The sequence below is a fragment of the Asterias amurensis genome, chromosome 6, assembly GCF_032118995.1.
Source record: "Asterias amurensis chromosome 6, ASM3211899v1".
In the NCBI taxonomy this organism is placed as follows: Eukaryota; Metazoa; Echinodermata; class Asteroidea; order Forcipulatida; family Asteriidae; genus Asterias; species Asterias amurensis.
In genome coordinates this window covers 14,233,134-14,253,991 of record NC_092653.1, presented here as the reverse complement: position 1 = coordinate 14,253,991, position 20,858 = coordinate 14,233,134, and the positions used below count along the sequence as shown (strand labels likewise).

The 20,858-nt window shown below is 37.9% G+C and overlaps 1 protein-coding gene across 1 annotated transcript; it reads left to right on the top strand.

Annotated features, from left to right (window-relative positions):
• The first annotated feature begins 582 nt into the window (after nt 1-582).
• LOC139938232 (protein lin-12-like) lies at nt 583-20,270 on the top strand. Its single transcript, XM_071933641.1, has 16 exons — nt 583-610; nt 746-784; nt 5,767-5,883; nt 7,014-7,139; nt 7,770-7,895; nt 8,200-8,316; nt 9,329-9,463; nt 10,802-10,921; nt 11,389-11,523; nt 12,107-12,217; nt 12,742-12,864; nt 13,418-13,534; nt 13,911-14,033; nt 14,590-14,706; nt 16,315-16,435; nt 18,941-20,270. Exons 1-16 carry the CDS (start codon nt 583-585, stop codon nt 18,996-18,998), a joined length of 1,713 nt encoding a protein of 570 aa, XP_071789742.1. The 3' UTR covers nt 18,999-20,270.
• The last annotated feature ends 588 nt before the right edge of the window (nt 20,271-20,858 follow it).

The window sequence follows — 20,858 nt, the reverse complement described above, 5'->3', positions numbered from 1 at the left end:
CTTTTTCCAATTAATAAATTCACATCTAGATCAATACAGTTTAGCTGTCGGCCTGCAATTTCCACAATCTCATAATTTGATACTGAGATGTTTACAATAATAAATTATTGAAATGTACATCACAGTTAATAATTATACAGTCACTCAAAAGCCCGTTTCACACGAGTTTTCTAAACATTCTCCAAACTTCCAAGTGCATTTTTTTGTTTTGATAAGATCGGTGACAATTAATGCGAAACCATACTTAAAAGGAATGGATTGGCGTCAATAAATGTACTCACAGGTTTATAACTGGTTTTGGCGGATATGATGAGGCTGCAAGGTCGAAAATCAGCATTTTTCTCCAGTTCTCTGCCTTAAAAGCTCTCATGGCACACACAGCTGAGTATAGTGATACCCCCTCCCTCTTGGCAATGGGCCCCGAGTTGTCCGGCGTGACTTCGTCTCTCGTCTTGCACCCATGTGCCTAAACCATAGAGTAAGGACAGAGACCTAAACCAATGCCCTTTCCTCGTCTTAAATACCGAGACGGAGGAATTCGAAGGAAAACAAAACTCTCGTTTGATCTCTTTACAGAATACAATGGCTATTCGAAAGGCTCCCTCACAGGGTACTCACGGCCCAATCTATACTAGCTAATGCGTTATCCAGAGAACATACTTTCCTCTTAACTTTCTACTGGAATTTTCATTACCACCACATTCCAATTGACCAGTATATACTCTTTGTTTGATTTGCTGCATAGAGGTAGCACAGCACCTTCTAAATTATCACAGGGTGTCATGTAAGTGATTAGGTTAAAAAATTCCAAAACGTAAACACCTTCTGGGTATGATAAAGCGCCATTATAAGAATCAGATGTTGATTGAAATTTGTATGGCATTTTATTATTGATCAGAGTCTAACAGTCGTAAGTATGTAATTGTGTTTGTATTAGTGTTATTAAAACAAAGGGATACAAACATGGTGTGAACTGTGATTTTTGTTTTTCTGTATGTGACAACACCAATATGTAAATTTTAACACCCCAGTTGTTGAAGTTGTATGTCTGTATGAAATGACTCCAACACATGGACTTCACCCCGTCTAGTAAAGCAACAACCTCATGTTTACTTTATGAGGCAAAAGAGGGAGGCAGAACTCACCTTGCTTTCAAAAGTTACCGCAACGAAACTCAAAAGGTGTTCAAGCTCAAACAACGAAAATTTGACGACTTGTGGGTTATCACGCCTCGCTCCACGCACCACCTGCCATGTAGGTTGTCTTGCCTGAGAGGTTAGGAGCATCAAAGTCAAAGTCTGGTGGTTATGGTTTTCGCTAACAAAACAGTTGGTGGCAGTGGATATGCAATTAATCCACCATTTTATACAAAAACTGACAAACATGTACCCCTAATGTTTTGATCGGTCGGCCATTTGACATTATGCAAGATCTTTTCGGAGCACGGCAAAGTAGGGGACCGGCCGTGGGGGTCAGCGGCGCTCCGTGCCGACGAGCATGCACCGAATACATGATAAGTTATTCAGGCACAACTGCCGCAGCGCGATGGGCTCTCGCTCGGCTGGGTTGGGGGCCTAACACGCGGCCCTGACTTGGTGCAAAATGCACCGGTGGCAAAAGCGGTTTCTCGGAACACTGCAAAGTATTGTGCTTTCGTGGGTGAGTGCTCATGGGGGCCAGCGGCGCTCCGTGCCCCACCAGCCTGCACTGAAGCCACGGTCCTTCATAAAACAACTACAAAGGAAGGCACCGGGGCCCTCGCCCGGCTGGGTTGGGGTACTGGCAAGGGGCCCTCACTTGGTGCAAAGACGCTCTTCTTGGAGCACGATAAAGTACGGAGTCTAGAGCCCGCGTGTAAAAAACACCCGTGTTGTACACATGCTTTTGTGCATTCAGCTGATGGCTTAAGTAAATATAAAAGGCTTCAGGCCTAAGTAATGTAATATGTTAGTTTAATTTACTCTTTACTAAATTACTTCAGTTACTACGTTTCTCCTTTATTTCTTTTTACAGTGCTTTTTTGTTATTGTTTATATTTTTGCCTATCGAAATGTGCATTATGATTTCCTTGTATTGTTTAAAGTCACCTGGAAGTGGTATTTTTTCAAAATAAAGCTTTTGTCACTAATATATGTGTTTTGATGAGTGGAATGTGAATAAACAGGTAACTATGGTTTTAAAAAATCAGTTCTTATGTTATTTACAAATTTAAGAGTAGACCCCGACCGAGAGGGCGCTGTTCGTGACGTCAATCGAGGCAGACTTTGCCTGTAATGCGTAGAGTAAACACAATTGCAAAGTACATGTACGGACCAAGTCGTGAGTTTGTACGTTTCAAAAAAAAAATTGTTTATTCCGGCAATGCCGACCAGGTGTATTGCTGCTGAAAGCAAAAAAAACACTTTTTGAAATGTACCAACTCAAGACTTGGACGTACATATACTTTGCACGTGTGTTTACTATACGCATTGCAGGCAAAGTCTGCCTCGATTGACGTCACAAAAGGGGTAGGCGGAGTCATCCCCCAAACAACTTTATATATTTTTTAAACATATAAATCGTGACAAACAATTATTAAAAAAATTGTTTTATTGTTTGTAAGCATATACTCTTATGTTTGAAAGAAAAACAATTCTATTTCCAGGTGACTTTAAAAATGTTGTCTTCATAGTAGAGACAATTCCACATTTACTGTTTTTTGTTTTGCCATGATTACTTGTATTACTAGCCTTCATTTTATCTTATTTTTGTTGATGTTTTAAATGTCCGCGTTTTATCCATTGGCTGCCTTGTTGGGTTTTTAACAAACAAATCAACAATAAACGAATACTTTATCGAATAGAATGTGTATTATAATTTATTCAGGTTTTTTGCATACGGTACAAAGCACAGTGTCTATAGATTTGAATTAAACCTACATGTTTTGAAGATGACGATGGTAGAAAGCTTGCCTTAAAATATTATTTGCTGAGGTGCTGTAGTATTAAAAAACAAAATATTTTAAAAAGTCACGAAAAAAATCTAAAGAAATAACATAAACAATGGGCAAGAAATTTAGCATAAACAACCTGGTACTAATGCGACTCTCCTGAAAACATTGCCTTGTGATTTTCACTTTTTTTTCTCGCACAAACTTGAAACCCTCATGAAGCTGAAACTGCAATATGTATAGTTTATACTAAACACATCTTTGTTCGCGGTGAGTGGGGATTCGTCATTGCCAAAAAACTTGACATACATATTAAAGCCATATAGAAGAGTTTGCGGTAACACCATGTAATAACAATCTAAATGAGTTGGGGTGGTTCTGAAAAGAACCGTTGGGTTAACTCGACGTTTCGATCAGTATGCTCTGATCGTCTTCTGGAGAATGCTGGACTCTGATGCTGCATGCTGCTTAAGTACTAGGCGGTGGATCAGCGGTGATGCACGAAGGCGGGAAATGTAGGCGGGAAGTGAACTCGATGATGCGTGGTGAAACCTGTTGTGGAGCCTTGGGGGTTGTGTGGGGTGTGTGTGCTCACTGAACCGTGTCAGTAGGAACAAGCACAGGGGACAGTGAGGGTGTGGGGCCTAGGTGACTGAGGGTATAGATGACCCAAAGCAGTCTAATAGTTGGGGCCTAGGGGGTGACCGTGGATATAGAAGATCCATTGGTCGGGAGAAGGGGGAGCCAGATGTTGCTGATGTGGAAGCCGATGTCTTGGGGTACGGTGTCATGCTTGTGGATCTCGATGGCCTCTCTAATGCGTCTAGGGTACCGCAAACTCTTCTATATCTTATCTCCACCATGCAAAGTTTCAAATCCTACATATTAAAGCCAGTGGACACTATTGGTAATTGTCAAAGACTAGTCTTCACAGTTGGTGTTCTCAACATATGCATAAAATAACAAACCTGTGAAAATTTGAGCTCAATCGGTCGTCGAAGTTGCGAGATATTCATGAAAGAAAAAAAAACACCCTCGTCACAAATTCTAACTTTGAGGTCTCGAAATCAAATTCGCGGAAAATTGCTTCCTTCTCGAAAACTATACGTCACTTCAGAGGGAGCCGTTTCTCACAATGTTTTATACTATCAACCTCTCCCCATTACTCGTTACCAAGTGAGGTTTTATGCTGATAGTTATTTTGAGTAATTACCAATAGTGTCCACTGCCTTTAAGACTTTAATACATTTCTTACAACGTTAACCCCTTTTGAGCCCATATCCAATAAGTCACTGAGTGGCCGATATTTCTCACACGCTGCGCCACACCTCTGGAAAAAAATTACCATCACAAGTAAAGTTAACCCACAATAGTTACTTTCATTCCTTCGCAGAGCCGAGTGTTATTTTTTCTTCGGATAAACCGAATGCAAACGGAATGTGTTTGATGTTTCTACAAATATTTCTTTACAATTCTAACCCTGTTGAATACCTAATTATTTACAGATGGACACATCACCATTACAAGTATAGACTCACCTATTTCATATCCCAAATTGAAGTTGCCCTGAAGTCTCATGTTTGCAGTCAAGTATTTTAAGGGACATTACACTTTTATATTGGCTAACAAAACAGTTGCTGGCAGTGAAAGCACTTTATGTAATTCATCATATACAAAAACTGACAAACCTGAAGATTGAGATCGATTTGCCATCTGGGTCACGAGAAAATATGAACAACCAATTACAAATTTTGCATGAGTGACATCGTCTGAAAAGAAAATTTAACAAAACGCTCACTGAGCGATAAACTCCAATCGGGAAAATAGTTTTATTTATTTCTCATCAAATAAAATATGACATTTCAGACAGAAATATTTCAATGGATGTTTATAACTATTATAATCACTAGATCTTGAAAGTTGCATGTAAATCTGTGAGACACTGGTCATTATTGGTAGTTGTCAAAGACCAGTCTTCTCACCTGGTGTATCTCAACATATGCACACAATAACAAATCTGTGAAAATTTGAGCTCAATTGGTCGTCGAAGTTGCGAGATAATAATGAAAGAAAAACACCCTTTTACATGAAGTTGTGTGCTTTCAGATGCTTGATTTCGAGACCTCAAATTCTAAGTTTGAGGTCTCGAGATCAAATTCGTGGAAAATTACTTCTTTCTCGAAAACTGCGTTACTTCAGAGGGGGCCGTTTCTAACAATATAAGTCTAAGTTTTATACTATCAAAAGCTCTCCATTACTTGTAACCAGGAAGTTTTATGCTAAAAATATTTTGAGTAGCTACCAACAGTGTCCACGCCTTTAAGTTTTTCTTCTTACAATTCTGTCGTGTCAATTTATAGAAATATTATAATTAATTTTACCCTTTTGAAACAATTGTATTTGCTTATTTAAATCTTAAGTTTCGCTTTATAATTACTGTACATGTAGATGTTCTTGATTGTGTCAGAGCCAACTTGTGGATTGACGCGCCAAGTTTTCATTACTGTTATCATTATTAGGTTATTAATACTATTTCATCTTTAATCAACATGAAAAAAGAAAGATAATTTTTGTTTCTCTGTGCCAGGCTACAGTCTATAGCCTTAGATCTCCAGGATCAGTCTACGAGTTTGATGATCCTCGCTGTTCCCAAAAGCATCGCCTTATGCAACACCTCGCCTTCCAAGTATCCCTATAGTTCATCTAGATGTTTCCCCAATGCTTTTGATAGGGTGTCATGAATGTGCTCCAACCACCACGGGGACTACTATCCCTTCCACCTTTTGCAATTATAGCTTGCATGACTGTCTATCTTTTATCCCAATATCCGAATTTAGCGCCTGTTTCAACTGATCTGTGTTACTATGGTTACTGTAAGCAGAATGGAACTTGCCTGAATATCAAAGGAAGCCCAGTGTGTTTCTGTCCTGAAAAGTTTGCTGGTGACAGATGCCGTAAGTAGCCTTACCCCTTTTGGAATGCGCCCTCTACATTTTGACTATACATAGACTCGGTGCTTGGTGATTGCAGGTGACGCTCTTTCATGTCATAATTTAGTTCAGAATGTGGATACATGACTTTGTTTATAGTTTGTTTCTAACTTTCTAAGAATTCTATAAGTATTCCGAGGAGTTGTCGATAGACAAAATATTAACTTAAAAACTGACTTGGTAACAAGCATTGGAGAGCTTATGATAGTATAAAACATTGTGGGAAACGACTCCCTCTGAAGTAACGTAGTTTTTGAGAAAGAGTTAATTTCTTACTAAAATATTTAAAGACTTCTAGCTAGAAGTCTTTTATTCCTAGCACGAAGCACACAAATTCGCCCAACGATGGTGTTTTTTCTTTCATCATTTTCTCGCAACTTCGATGACCAATTGAGCCCAAATGTTCACAGGCTTGTTGTTTTATGCTTATGATGGGATACACCAAGTGAGAACACTGGTCTTTGACAACTACCAAACGTGTACCTTCCCGTTTTAAACAAGGGTTTTATAAGAGGTGGTGAAAAGTTGTATGACTTCTTTTGTTGAAAGATCTGAGATGTTCAATTCAAGTGTAAATCGAAACAAGAACACCTTTTTGGGGGGCATCAGATTTTCCTAAGAACATTTTTAAGGGCAGCAGAATTTCTTTTAAAAAAATGGGATGGCAGCATGAGAGCAACTTTTCAGGGCAGCCGAATTTTCTCTAGAATTTTGTTTAAAGCAACAGTATTTCCTAAGAAATATTTGAAAGCAGCAATTCTGAGGGTTAGAGTCTGGGGGAGGGGGTCCTGGTGGAACTAATAAACTCAATTGGCTTTCCTGGCGATTGAGGGCGCACACCAAAGCCTACTGACAGTAAAAGCTGGCACTGTTTATGGGTGCAGTGAGTATGCCACCAAGGACTCGGCGAAAGTCCGACTTGGGTTCGTCTAGTTCATACGAACTACTGGTTGAGCTATATAACTTTTCCTCCGCTTAGGTTCATAGCATTTTCCAAAAATGAGGTGAATAATTTTCGGTTTATTAAAACCGTGTATCTTGTTAATTTGATAGTTTCCTAAAGTTACTTCAATTGTTTATTCTTTAAATTGCAGAATACCAAGATTTCTGTCTCTTGAACGACTCATGTGACAAAAATCATGGCCACTGCAGTATGATTGATGCTGAAAAATGGCAATGTGATTGCAAAGATGGTCGCAGTGGTGACGATTGCTTTAAAGGTAAGCATGCTATGAGACCCTGCCTTCCCGAGACGCCTGAAAGTAACGTTTGTTTTCCCACTAACAATGCCCGGAGCACAACAAAAAACTACCTTGATATTCTAGACTGGACCATTCCACTTTCTTACATGGGAGGGCAAGACCTTTTTGAGACCTTGCCTTCTCGAGACGCCTGAAAGTAACGCTTTGTGTTCCTCTAATAATGCCCGGGGAAAGTTTAATATCCTAGATATACTGGACCATTCCACAAGCTTACATGGGAGGGCAAGGTGTATAAGACCCTGCCTTGTCGAGCAAGCTAAGCATCCTTGATATTCTAGACTGGAACATTCCACTATCTAGTATGGGGGGGGGCTGTATGAAACCCTGCCTTCTCGAGACGGCTGATGAAAGTACAAACGCTTATTTTCCCTCTAACAATGCCCGGTGCAAGTTGAACATCCTTGTTTTTTTTTAGGCTGGACCATATACCTTTATGGGAGGGCGATTGTCATAATGGCTACTTGGCATGCCATGATAGCATGTAGGCCTACATGCCACCTCACATGCTGCTGTGCGCATGCTGTTCATATGCTATTATAGCAGTCAAGTTTGGTAAGGGTTACACATGTGTTTATTGTTTTCCCCCAGAATCACTTGGACCATCACAGTGTGCCAACGTAACGTGTATGAATGGCGGAACCTGTTACCACAACAGCACTACAATCGATGACACATACTGCGTCTGTGATGATCAACACTATGGACCTTTCTGTGGTATGGAAAACGCTTAAACATTATCAGTTCATGGATGGCGGGAGTTTATTCTGCATATTTTATTATTTGGTTTTGTTTACTATTAACTGACGGTTTAACGTTTTTTTTTTATTGTATTTATGTTGGTCATGTCCCCATGGAACAATAATATGCATGTGGCTTGTTTGAGCAAAAAATAACTACTGACTTGACTTGATTTGAGCAAAGATTACTTGGAATTCGATTGAAGACAAAACAAATACTTTGTTACAACACTGCAGTACTGTGAACTCAAACTGACAATAATGTGTTTTCCCTTCACTAGAGAATGTTGTCACTTGTAAGGGCGTAGTGTGTCACAATGGTGGTACCTGTAACGAATACCAGGGAGAAACAGTCTGCCTCTGCTCCATAGGGTGGAGAGGACGGCATTGCAACATTTGTAAGTACAATTCTCACTTTTGTTTAAATGCAGAGTGTACCTTAAACTAACAAACCTGTGAAGAGTGGACTCAATTTGGTCATCGAAATGTTGGTGCTTTCAGATACCTCCAAAAGGCTTCAGGCCTGAAGTCTTTTACTATTTGAAGCATTACCTCTTTCTCAAAAACTGAGTTTACCTTCAAATGGATCCGTTTCTCACATTGTGCTATATTATCAACAGCTCTATACATTAGCTCATACCAAGTAAGTTTTAATGCTAACAATTATTTTGAATAGTTACCAGGGGTTGGTTTCACAAAGAGTTAAGACTAGTCTTATCTCGAGTTAGGATAGGTAACTTGGGACTAGCCTGCAGTTATTAATATCTCCTATTGGACTAGTCCTAAGTTTGTGAAATCTACCCCAGTGCCTTTAAAGACACTGGACAATATTGGTAATTGTCAAAGACCAGTCTTCTCACTTGGTGTATCTCAACATAATGATGAAATAACTAACATTTTGTTGTCGAAGTTGCGAGTCAGATAACTATGAAAGAAAAAACACCCTTGCCACACGAAGATGTGTGCTTTCAGACGCTTGATTTTGAGACCACAAAATCTAATTCCGAGGTCTCGAAATCAAATTCGTGGAAAACTACTCCTTTTTCGAAAACTACGTCACTTCAGAGGGAGCCGTTTCTAACAATGTTTTATATAATATCAACCTCTCCCCATTACTCGTTACCAAGTAAGGTTTTATGCTAATACTTATTGTGATTAATTACCAATAGTGTCCATTGCCTTTAACAAGGATTTCTATCTAAACCGAACATGTAGTGGGAGACTTTTGGGACGCATGGTGGCAGCAGACTTACCAGGTGAAATCCATTGTTCTCGGTCATGTGCGCACGCTCAGACGTAAACAATGGAAACTTACCTGGTGAGTCTGCTGCCACCTAGAGTCCAAAGGTCTCCCATTATTCTCATATGTCGTTTGTTTAAGCTTTATACGTTTTGTTTTGCTTCGTACAGCAAAGGATAATGATCCATGTGGTGAACAGGATCGACAAGCCTGTCTGAATGGAGGATTGTGCGTCACTGACTCAGAGGAAAAGGTCTTCTGTACTTGCAATGAAGGTTTTGTTGGTGCCAAATGCGAGAATGAAGGTACATTAGAAACTTCCAAGCGCTCAAAAAGTTAATGATATTGTTTACTAATTTTGTTATGCCTCTTTGTCCCCATCCCTACTCCTTGCTCTTTTGTATGTGCTTGCTTAACCCTGCAAGTATTAGTTATAATATATTTTTTAGTCATTGGCCCAAGTCAACATTATGTAATTAACATTTTATTTTGTATTTTATAATGTGTTTCTGCAATCTTTAAAAAAAATGTAATACTTTAAACTCTGCGCACAATTCAGCCTTTGGCTAAGCTGTTTGAATGTAAAAAAAAAAAAAAAAAAATGAATATGAATAAATGAATAAAAAACAATAAATATTGAGTCAAGGCAGTTGTTTGGGAACGTGGACTAGTTTCAAAGTTGCCTTTTAATTGTGACTGCTTCTTCCCGACATTAGTGCAGGTTTTGATTTTGAATGTTTTATTGTGTCCAGATATAGACGATGTGACCTCTGACGTCACACGAAAACCATAACATGGTTCGCGCGCATACAGCCGGGCAAAACCTTTGAGTTTTGGCAGCCAGCTAGAAAGTGTACGCAATCTTACTATGATTACGCAACTCAGTGCCCGGCGAAACATGACGTATATAGTGTTTTGTTAACAGAGGGCGGTTTGAATGTAAACATAGGTCACATCGTCTATAGACACTGTAAGTTGCCTGAGTGTAACATGCATGAATGGTGGAATATGCCTACCCCATAGACCTTATCGCAAATACTGGGGCGCGCGCGTAAAGCTTGGAATTAGGTGCATTGTGGTCTAGCTGGTTACAAATTTGATTCATATCTATCCAACAATGCACCTCATTTAACTGTACGTGATGGTGCAAAGTGTGACTGCCCTCTAGAGTTTACGGGTGCATACTGTGAGACAAGTAAGTATTTGTAAACCACTTATCAAAGAGGGAGTGAGTGTGCAATAACTCTCGATGATTCTCTGTTCCAGTTGAAGAATATTCAAGAATTTAGTGTTTGAGAAATGTTTTTGAAATAAAATTATGAGTTTTTGTTTTCGGGCATTTGTGTGAACTTGCTTATATTATCCCAACCTGGGATCTTTACACTATTGAAAAAAAACATATTTATTATAATGTTGATGTTGCTGGTCTGTTGGTGAAAATCCTTTTAGTTTTATTACACAATAACATTTATTCTACTCTTTAATATTCAGACTTTCATTTTTGCACTAACAATAGTGAGACCTGTTCAAAGAGCAAATTCAATCAGCAGAAAGAAACCAAACACATTTTGGGCAGTAATGTTTGATGATACATCACCATTTGATGTGTAAATAACGAACTTTGTTGTACCTTTGGCCCCCAGAAATGAAAAATGCAAAATGTGCAAACTGGAACTGTCTGAATGGAGGAAACTGTACGGAAAATGGGAGTGTCGCAATATGTCATTGTGATGCAGGATGGCATGGAGATCTCTGTGAAAAGGGTAGGGAACCAGACCCGTATAAGAATTCCATACAACTATACACAGAGCTGCTTAAGAACAAAAACTAGCTTAGCACAACAAATTGATGCTTATTATCAGAATTAGGTTACCGGCCAATCTACTATGTCAAATGTACAATTTCTGAACGGTATCATGTTCATTTCAGACATTTGTTAAGCAACATTTTTGATTAAAGGCACTGGACACTTTTGGTAACTGTCACAGACCGGTCTCTGCCTTTCTTTGACTAGACTTGGAAAAGACCAGACAAGGTGTTATCAACATGACTTTCACTCTCAAAAGAGCGAAACTGACACCATCACTCGCAGACAAGAGAGTAACATTTTCACTCGTTTACACTTAGAGAGGGCCTTTAACAACGATTGTTTCTAAACCAAACACAATTAAAGTGATTCTTATCAGATATTGTTTACCAACGCATATACATTTTGTTTTTCTTCGTACAGCAAACGAAAAAGATCCATGTGGTGAAGGGGATCAGCCAGTTTGTCTGAATGGAGGAGTGTGCAACACTGACTCAGAAGAAAAGGTCTTCTGTACTTGCAAGGAGGGTTTTGTTGGTGCCAAATGCGAGTATGAAGGTACAATCCAAACTTCCAAACACTAAACAAAAGTTCATGATATTATTTACAAATTTAGTTATGCATTTTGTCCCAATCCCTTTTCCTCGTTCAGCTTAGTGAATATATATTGCGCTCTCTCTAGGACCAGCCTGTTTGGGGGCGCATAAAAGTAAACAAAATGGCATAAACAAATCATACAGAAACAGTCTAAGAAAAAGTACACCAGTAAAAACGAGGAAAGCATAAATCACAGCCATATTGAGAACAATTGCCTGAACACCACAATACTGTAAAAACAATGCAATTTACTCTTTTAATGTAAAAGAGTGAAAACCACTCGTTTTGGCCGCCGAACCACCCTTGCAAAGAGCCATACGGCGCATAGCTCTTTTTGGTGAGTGAAAGACAGGTATTTTCAACTCGATTTAGAGTGAAGTTCGTTCCAAATTCACTCAAAAAGAGTGATACAGATTGCCACCACTCGGACAAGAGAGTGACATTCTCACTCTTTTACAATAAGAGAGTAGGTACAATATAGCATTTACAAAAAGACCTTAATTTTAGAGTAGCAACCTCTAATGTATTTTTTTTTCTTTTTCAGATCCATGTGTAGAGATGACCTGCAAGAATGGAGAAAAATGTTCTTCCCGTTCGGGTGTGGCGTACTGTCCTTGTGATGACGCAAAATTGCATGGAGCTCATTGCAAACCTAGTAAGAAACTCTACCCATATTATTTCTAATGAAAAAACCTTGCTCCCTGAATGAACCAGAACCTGCCAAATAAATGTACGCTTGCCATGTAAGTAATCTGTCTTCTACTGCTTTTTCAAAACTGTAGAAATAAATTATCTTTGTATTTGTGGAGGTTAAACTTTTAACATAATGTGACTGTGTGGATTAAAACATCAGCTTGAAGGGTTTGGGCACATTTTGTATACGACACGAAACACCATGCCGCCCAAAGATTTACATAATTTAATTTAAAGATACTGATGGTATAGAAAGCTTCCCTTAAAATATTACTTGCAGGGGTGCCTTTTTTAATTTTGGAGAAATGAGTAAAACAATGTTAATTGTTAATTTATGCTTATGTTGGGATAGGCTTACACCAAGTGAGAAAAGTGGTATTTTACAATATAACCAAAGATGCCAGTGCCTTTAAATACAAACACAAACGGCATAGGCGTGTGACGTTGGTGTAGGTTTTTATTTTTAAGTGTTTTATTTTTTTCCAGATGTAGACAATGTAAGTTGCCGCAGTGTAACATGCATGAATGGTGGACAATGCCTTGCCCTTAAAGGTGAGGGGGCAAAATGTGAGTGCCCACCGGAATTCACTGGTGCACACTGTGAGACAAGTAAGTATAATATGTTAACCACTAATCAAAGAGGAAGTCTATAATGTGCAATAACTCTTGATGTTCCTCTGTTGTAATACCAGTTGAAGAATTATTCAAGAAATTAGTGTTTGGGAAAATATGCATGCAATAAATCACAAAGTTAAGAATAAACAACATATTTATTTGGTTTTGTTTAATCTAAATAAAAAAAAAATAGGTATTTGTATGAAAATGGTCTTATATTATCCCAACCTCCTGTGATCTTTGCATCATTAAAAAAACACCTATAATGTTATGTTTATGTTTTGTGCGTTTGTTTGGGAAAATAAATAAATGTCCGTATTATTAACAATATTTTAAACTGTTTACAAAATACCCTTTTTTATACCCTTCAATGTTTTATTATTTCATGTGTGCACTGACTTCTTTAGTGAGAATTATTGATAAAGCAAAGCCTATATCAGCAGAAAGAAACCAAACATAATTGTTGCAGATTAATGTTTAATCACAAATACAATAATAATGTGTGTATATACAATACAAACATGGTGTATTGTTTATCTCCATGCAGAAATACCATCTCCATGTGCAAACTTGACCTGTCTGAATGGAGGGAACTGTTCGGATACTGGGGGTGTCGCGATCTGTCACTGTGATGCAGAATGGTATGGAGACAACTGTGAAAAAGGTAATAACCAAACCCCTATAAGAATTGCATCAAGTTACAGCTGCTTTTTTGTTCCTAAAAGAACAAAACCTTGCTAAGCACAACCGAATTGTGCTTAGCAGAATTAGGTTAGCAGTCTATAAGTTAACTAGAATAATCCTTCAACTTGGACTGTACATGCTGGACAGATTTTCTATTTCAAAGGAAAGTAATAACAATAACAAATTCTTTATAGGGGCCTAGATCATTTTAACCGTTTGAAAGTAATATAACACTGGTGTAAGTTTGTTTATTTTAAACTTATTCATGACTTGCTATATGTAGGCCTATGTCCATATAACTGCCATTTGTTAAGAAAATGATTACGAAACACCAACAAACTGTCATTATTTTCCAGATGTAGACAATGTAAGTTGCCGTAGTGTAAAATGCATGAATGGTGGACAATGCCTTGCCCTTAAAGGTGAGGGGGCAAAATGTGAGTGCCCACCGGAATTCACTGGTGCACACTGTGAGACAAGTAAGTATAATATGTTAACCACTAATCAAAGAGGAAGTCTATAATGTGCAATACCTCTTGATGTTCCTCTGTTGTAATACCAGTTGAAGAATTATTCAAGAAATTAGTGTTTGGGAAAATATACATGCAATAAATCACAAAGCTAAGAATAAACAATATATTTATTTGGTTTTGTTTAATCTAAATGAAAAAAAAAAAATAGGTATTTGTATGAAAATGGTCTTATATTATCCCAACCTCCTGTAATCTTTGCATCATTAAAAAAACACCTATAATGTTATGTTTATGTTTTGTGCGTTTGTTTGGGAAAATAAATAAATGTCCGTATTATTAAAAATATTTTAAACTGTTTACAAAATACCCTTTTTTATACCCTTCAATGTTTTATTATTTCATGTGTGCACTGACTTCTTTAGTGAGAATTATTGATAAAGCAAAGCCTATATCAGCAGAAAGAAACCAAACATAATTGTTGCAGATTAATGTTTAATCACAAATACAATAATAATGTGTGTATATACAATACAAACATGGTGTATTGTTTATCTCCATGCAGAAATACCATCTCCATGTGCAAACTTGACCTGTCTGAATGGAGGGAACTGTTCGGATACTGGGGGTGTCGCGATCTGTCACTGTGATGCAGAATGGTATGGAGACAACTGTGACAAAGGTAATAACCAAACCCCCTATAAGAATTGCATCAAGTTAGAGCTGCTTAATTGTTCTTAAAAGGACAAAAACTTGCTGAGCACAACCGAATTGTGCTTAGCAGAATTAGATTAGCAGTCTATAAGTTAACTAGAATAATCCCTCAACTTGGACTGTACATGTGGACTCTTGAGGGGACAGATTTCTATTTAAGAGGCCAAATTTCTGTTTCCCTTGGAAGACAAAGGAAAGTAATAACAATAACAAATTCTTTATAGGGGCCTAGATCATTTTAACCTTTTGAAAGTAATATAACACTGGTGTAAGTTTGTTTATTTTAAACTTATTCATGACTTGCTATAATGTAGGCCTATGTCCATATAACTGCCATTTGTTAAGAAAACGATTACGAAACACCAACAAACTGTCATGCAAAAAAAAAAACCGTCACAACTTTCAAATGCCAGTTGAACAAGTCACCTGTTTCGTTAATGATATTTATTACTGCCCTTTTTTTTTTTTTTTTTTTCCTTCACAAAAAATACTTTTCCGTAAGTATTCCATATCGTAAAGCGATGATCATACTTCTATTGGAATCGCGCCATGTAAGCATTGTCTATTCTGACGATGTTCCTCTAGTTGATGTTTTAAAGACACTGGACACTATTGGTAATTGTTAAAGACAAGTTTTCTCACTTGGTGTATCTCAACATATGCATAAAATAACAAACCTGTAAAAAATATAGGCTCAATTGGTCGCGAGATAATAATGAAAGAAAAAACACCCTTCTCACACGAAGTTGTGTGCTTTCAGATGCTTGATTTCGAGATCTCAAAATCTAATTCTAAAGTCTCGAAATCAAATTCGTGGAAAATTACTTCTTTCTCGAAAACTACTCCACTTCAGAGGGAGCCGTTTCTCACAATGTTTTATACTATCAACCTCTCCCCATTACTCGCTACCATGTACGGTCAAATAAATCAATTTTGAATAGTACAAGCAATGGGTTCCCAGACAGGGTTGTAAAAATAGTAAATTCGCAAATAAAGTGAGCACATTGTACATATTAAAATAAACATGTAAAAAAGAAAAGAAATAAACTGGTAATTAATGTCCTACTGAATGTAGGCATGAGTAGCAGTTGAGATTAGTGCAAACAAAATCTCAAAATAAAATTCCTTGAGGTGTTAAACAAAGATCTTTTTGGATGAATTAACCAGAACAAGTCTTAGTTGACCAGGAAGACCATTGACTATTCGAGGCAGAATGTTACGATAATTAGCTGATGCAACGTCCAGTCTAAATTTGCTACTGCAATGAGGGTAGAGGTTGATTTTGTGTAAGAAAAAGCCTTTGGAGCGCTAAGGTCGCCCAGGTTGTTTTCTCCCCGGGGAGCTGAGAAAGATTAAAAGGATTTTTAGTGGCCCAAGGACCATGTACTAATGTAAAGCGCATTGATGATGCGGTTATTGTTAAATGCGCTATACAAGAACGTGTGATTATAATTATTTACTATTATTATCAAATGTCTTCTTCTTCTTTTCATGATCTTCTTATTCCACATGTTCGACTCAACAAGAATTTTGATTGAGACAACATTATCTATATTGTATTATTATGTTATAACAGGGGATGGGGCTTCCTCCTTGGGAATGGGTATAACTGTAGGTATACCCGTCGCCTTGGTTTATCTCAGTTTGACTGGTCTGACTGGAGTGTTCATCATCTGGAAGATCACCCAAAATCGAAGGTATGAGTAACGATAAGTGATGTTTGAAGCTTTGCATATTATTGTGAAGACTATAGTAAACTTGCGGTTACAACCATGTCGTGTCCCTGGCGGTTAACAGCTGTTGTCATGTAGCATCTTTCACTCCACTGTAGGAGGAAAGCCTCTTCACCAATTTTTAATTTTCACTCTGAGAGCACCCGGACTCAAGCTGTGGTGTTTCTGATCAGCAAAGTGTGGGTTCGAGTCCCAGTTGTGACACTTGTGTCCTTAAGCAAGACACTTTATCTTAAGCGTTTGGTGACGTGTGTTGTGTAACGCACGTAAAAAGAACCCAGTGCACTTATCGAAAAGAAAATGGTTTTGCCCCGGTGTTCCTGGTCTGATCGGCAGCACTATTGCGTCACACCACCTTGTTAACTTTCATTATAATAGGACCTCCATCTAAAACTGTAAAGCAAAATCCAACTGTGCCAATCCCCTAATCGCATTTAAAACTTGCTTGCATATAGTTTCTATGAAAAGATGAAACCCAGTTAAATGAGCTGAAACAAAGAAAACCTTAAATTGTCATTACTTCATACATGCACTTGTCAATGTCTCCACCCCTTTGATCATCAGTTGATTGTTTTTTCTGTCAGTCATTGGTTATATCTGGCGATCGGCAGCTCGTCATGGCAGCTTCGCTGTCCTAGTTTTGTTGCGACTTGACTTGTATTCTTTCAGCACTGACTTGTGACTTAACATGTCTTGTTACCAACGCAAGTCAGAAGCTACACGGTGACTTCGAACTAAATTGTTAAAATAATACAATTTACGTCAAGCGTCGCAAGAGACTTCGCTCGTCTCGCAGTTTCGACTTCCAACTTCGAGTCTGGTCGGCCCCGTTTCGCTCGTGCTCAGCACATTGATTGGCGTTACCCTACGATCGATGAGGCAAACACGCTGGGCACGATCGTGGCTCCGACCGAAATTAAATAGCGCCCTCAAGAAGACGGCCACAACGTGGCGGCTTCTGACAGGATGCGATCGTTCCTCGAGTCGTGAATTTAACGAACAATAGTTATACTTCAAACCCAAGTATACTTGCTGCTATTTGTAAATTATGTGGATCCACTGTCACCGATGGCCCAAACACAACTAGTAATTTTGTGCGGCATCTCAAAACTCACGATAGGGATTGTAAAGTTTTGTGTGAACTAGGACTACTACACACACAACACTATCCATCTTTTTTAATACAAATAATCAAGCCCTTTCTTTTTTATCTGCAGGGTCGGCTGATTTCATTCAAAGTAATTTAAATCAGCCCTCGCTTTAATAAGGATAAAAAAGGGTACCGACGAGTCTTAAACTGCGGTTTAAAACCGGCAGGGTCATGGCCGTGTGATAAAGGCCCAAGCCAAAGGCGAGGGCCTTTATCACACGGCCACGACCCTGCAAGGTTTCAAACGGCCGTTTAAGACACTGGACACTATTGGTTATTGTCAAATACCAGTCTTCTCACTTTGTGTATCTCAACATATGCATAAAGTAACAAACCTGTGAAAATTTGAGCTCAATTGGTCGTCGAAGTTGCGAGATAATATAAACGAAAGAAAAAACACCCTTTTTACACGAAGTCGTGTGCTTTCAGATGCTTGATTTCGAGACCTCAAATTCTAAACCTGAGGTCTCGAAATCAAATTCGTGGAAAATTACTTCTTTCTCGAAAACTACGTTACTTCAGAGGGAGCCGTTGCTCACAATGTTTTATGCTATCAACAGCTCTCCATTACTCGTAACCAAGTAAGTTTCTTATGCTAAAAAATATTTTGAATAAATACCAATAGTGTCCACTGCCTTTAAGAACGAGTCACTACTCTTTTATTCCTATTCATAAATAACATTTTGGTTAAAATGCATAATAAAGTAGGAAACTCTGTAAAAGCTCTGTATATGTACGACGTATGGTGCATTTAATTGTTAATGAGACACTTTTCGGATATGTATTTTTGCGCGTAGAAATGCATCCTCGTATCAATGGGCTAAGGTAAGGGCGCGGCGAGATCGATCATCCCGGGGAACAAGGTTGTGCGCTAATCCGCACAAATACTATCCGAAAACAACCGGTTATAAACAGCTCTAGCTGGTCATTGTCAACCGTTTAAACACCCCACATGACGCGCTCTCTACTAGTAGGAATAGAAAAACTGTCTGGGGTATTTATGAATAGTTGATACATTTTATGTCAAATCATCCATTAATACTAAAACAAAAATGTGTTTGTGTCAAGTACAAGTTTTATATTTAAAGTTATAATGTGTCTATAGCATATTCCACTAAGTACTTTTTGTGTCTTGTGTTTAGACTTGACTTGTGACCAATAATGGCTTGTGATTTGAATTGTAACTTGACCATATGACTTGCGACTTGACTTTAGATTTGCAAAGAATGACTTGCTGTCAGTTCTGTTTAACATTTAATGTAGCATTTCGTAATGTTGTATAACCATGCACCTGTGTTCTCTATAATTACTGTTTTTAGGGCCGAACCACTACTAGCAGAACCATCGGTATCTATGAACACACTGCAGAATGTCTAGACGCCACCACCACGATGATGAGGTTTACACCCGTGCATACAGGCCAACATCTTTTATAGAAGACCAGACTATTAAAAAAGTAACTTCGAGCGGCATTTGTGAGTTAAAGTTGGTATACATACCCAGTTTCCCGAATTGGGGGCGCTGAATCCGAAAACTATGGATACCAAGGCGAATTTTTAGTCCTCGTCCCTGAAAAATATATCACATTTTTAAAACAGCACAAAACATTATAGCAGACCACAGACTCCTACTTTACATGCAGAAATAGTCAGGTTCTGCTGTAGTTTCATACAGAGGTTGTCAGGATATCATAAGTCAGGTATCATTTATAAGTCATGGTTTTGAGTGTAATTCACACATTAACACCAAAATGGGTTAAAATTTTACCAACTTTTACTCCCTTACGCTAAACACCCATATAAATAGAGGCCTTTTTTGAAATTAAGTCTAGACTTTATTACAAATATCTAGGCATGTACAACTATTTTTCTTGTGAAACGTTCTTCGACAATTTGAAGACATTTCATATACCAATACTATTCATTATGTGAATAAACACAAGTTTTCTGGGCTGCAGGTAAATATTGAATAATCCAAGCTGTTTCATTGCAAAAACTGAAAATGTTCAAAGTTTATTGATTTACGCTTTTTTGAAAGCTAAACCTAGACAGGGGGGGGGGGGCGTTGCCCGGTTCTTGGTATATCTTATAACACTGTGTTCTGAATCTCTTTGGTGCGTCTGTGATGAGTGTGTAATCGAGCTAATGAATATCAAACTGATGTATTTACAGAATCAAGAGATATTTCTTGAACGTCCAATGACTACGATGAAGGCATATTTTAACACTTTTAGTTTAGATTTTAGTTAAATTTTTGATACAATTTTGTTTATACTTTAGGTTTTAGAACATCTAACCATTACGGTCCGGTGTATATTTAGACCTATATATTGGTTTTGTGTGTTGGTTTATGTCATTTAATTCGATAATTAGTGTTTAACTTAAAAAAAACTGCCTTTAAAAACTGATGTTTTGCTCGAAAGTCAAATTACTACACTTGCATACTATTAAAGTCACCTGGAAATAGATTTTTTTTTCTTTCAAACATAAGAGTATATGCTTACGAACAATAAAACAATTTTTTTATTAATTGTTTGTCACGATTTATATGTTTAACAAATATATAAAGTTGTTTGGGGGGCTGACTCCGCCTACCCCTTTTGTGACGTCAATCGAGGCAGACTTTGCCTGCAATGCGTACAGTAAACACACTTGCAAAGTACATGTACGTCCAAGTCGTGAGTTGGTACGTTTCAAAAAGTGTTTTTCTGCATTCAGCAGCAATACACCTGGTCGGCATTGCCGGGAAAAAAAATAATAATCTTTTTTTGAAACGTACAAACTCACGACTTGGTCCGTACATGTACTTTGCAATTGTGTTTACTCTACGCATTACAGGCAAAGTCTGCCTCGATTGACGTCACGAACAGCGCCCTCTCGGGTCGGGGTCTACTCTTAAATTTGTAAATAACATAAGAACTGATTTTTTTTAAATCTTAGTTAACTGTTTATTCACATTCCACTCATCAAAACACATATATTAGTGGCAAAAGCTTTATTTTGAAAAAATACCACTTCCAGGTGACTTTAAGTTAGTCCAAATAAAGGCCTGAATGTTAACACTTAAAGTTAGAGGTAGAATTTCATGTTATACTTTTGATACAATTTTTTATACTATAGGTTTTAGAATATCTTACCATTATAGTCTGGTGTATATTTATCTAGACCTACTATTTTTTGGTTTTGAGTGTTGGGTTATGTCATTTGTATGTTTTGTTTATTTCAACGTTTCTTATTT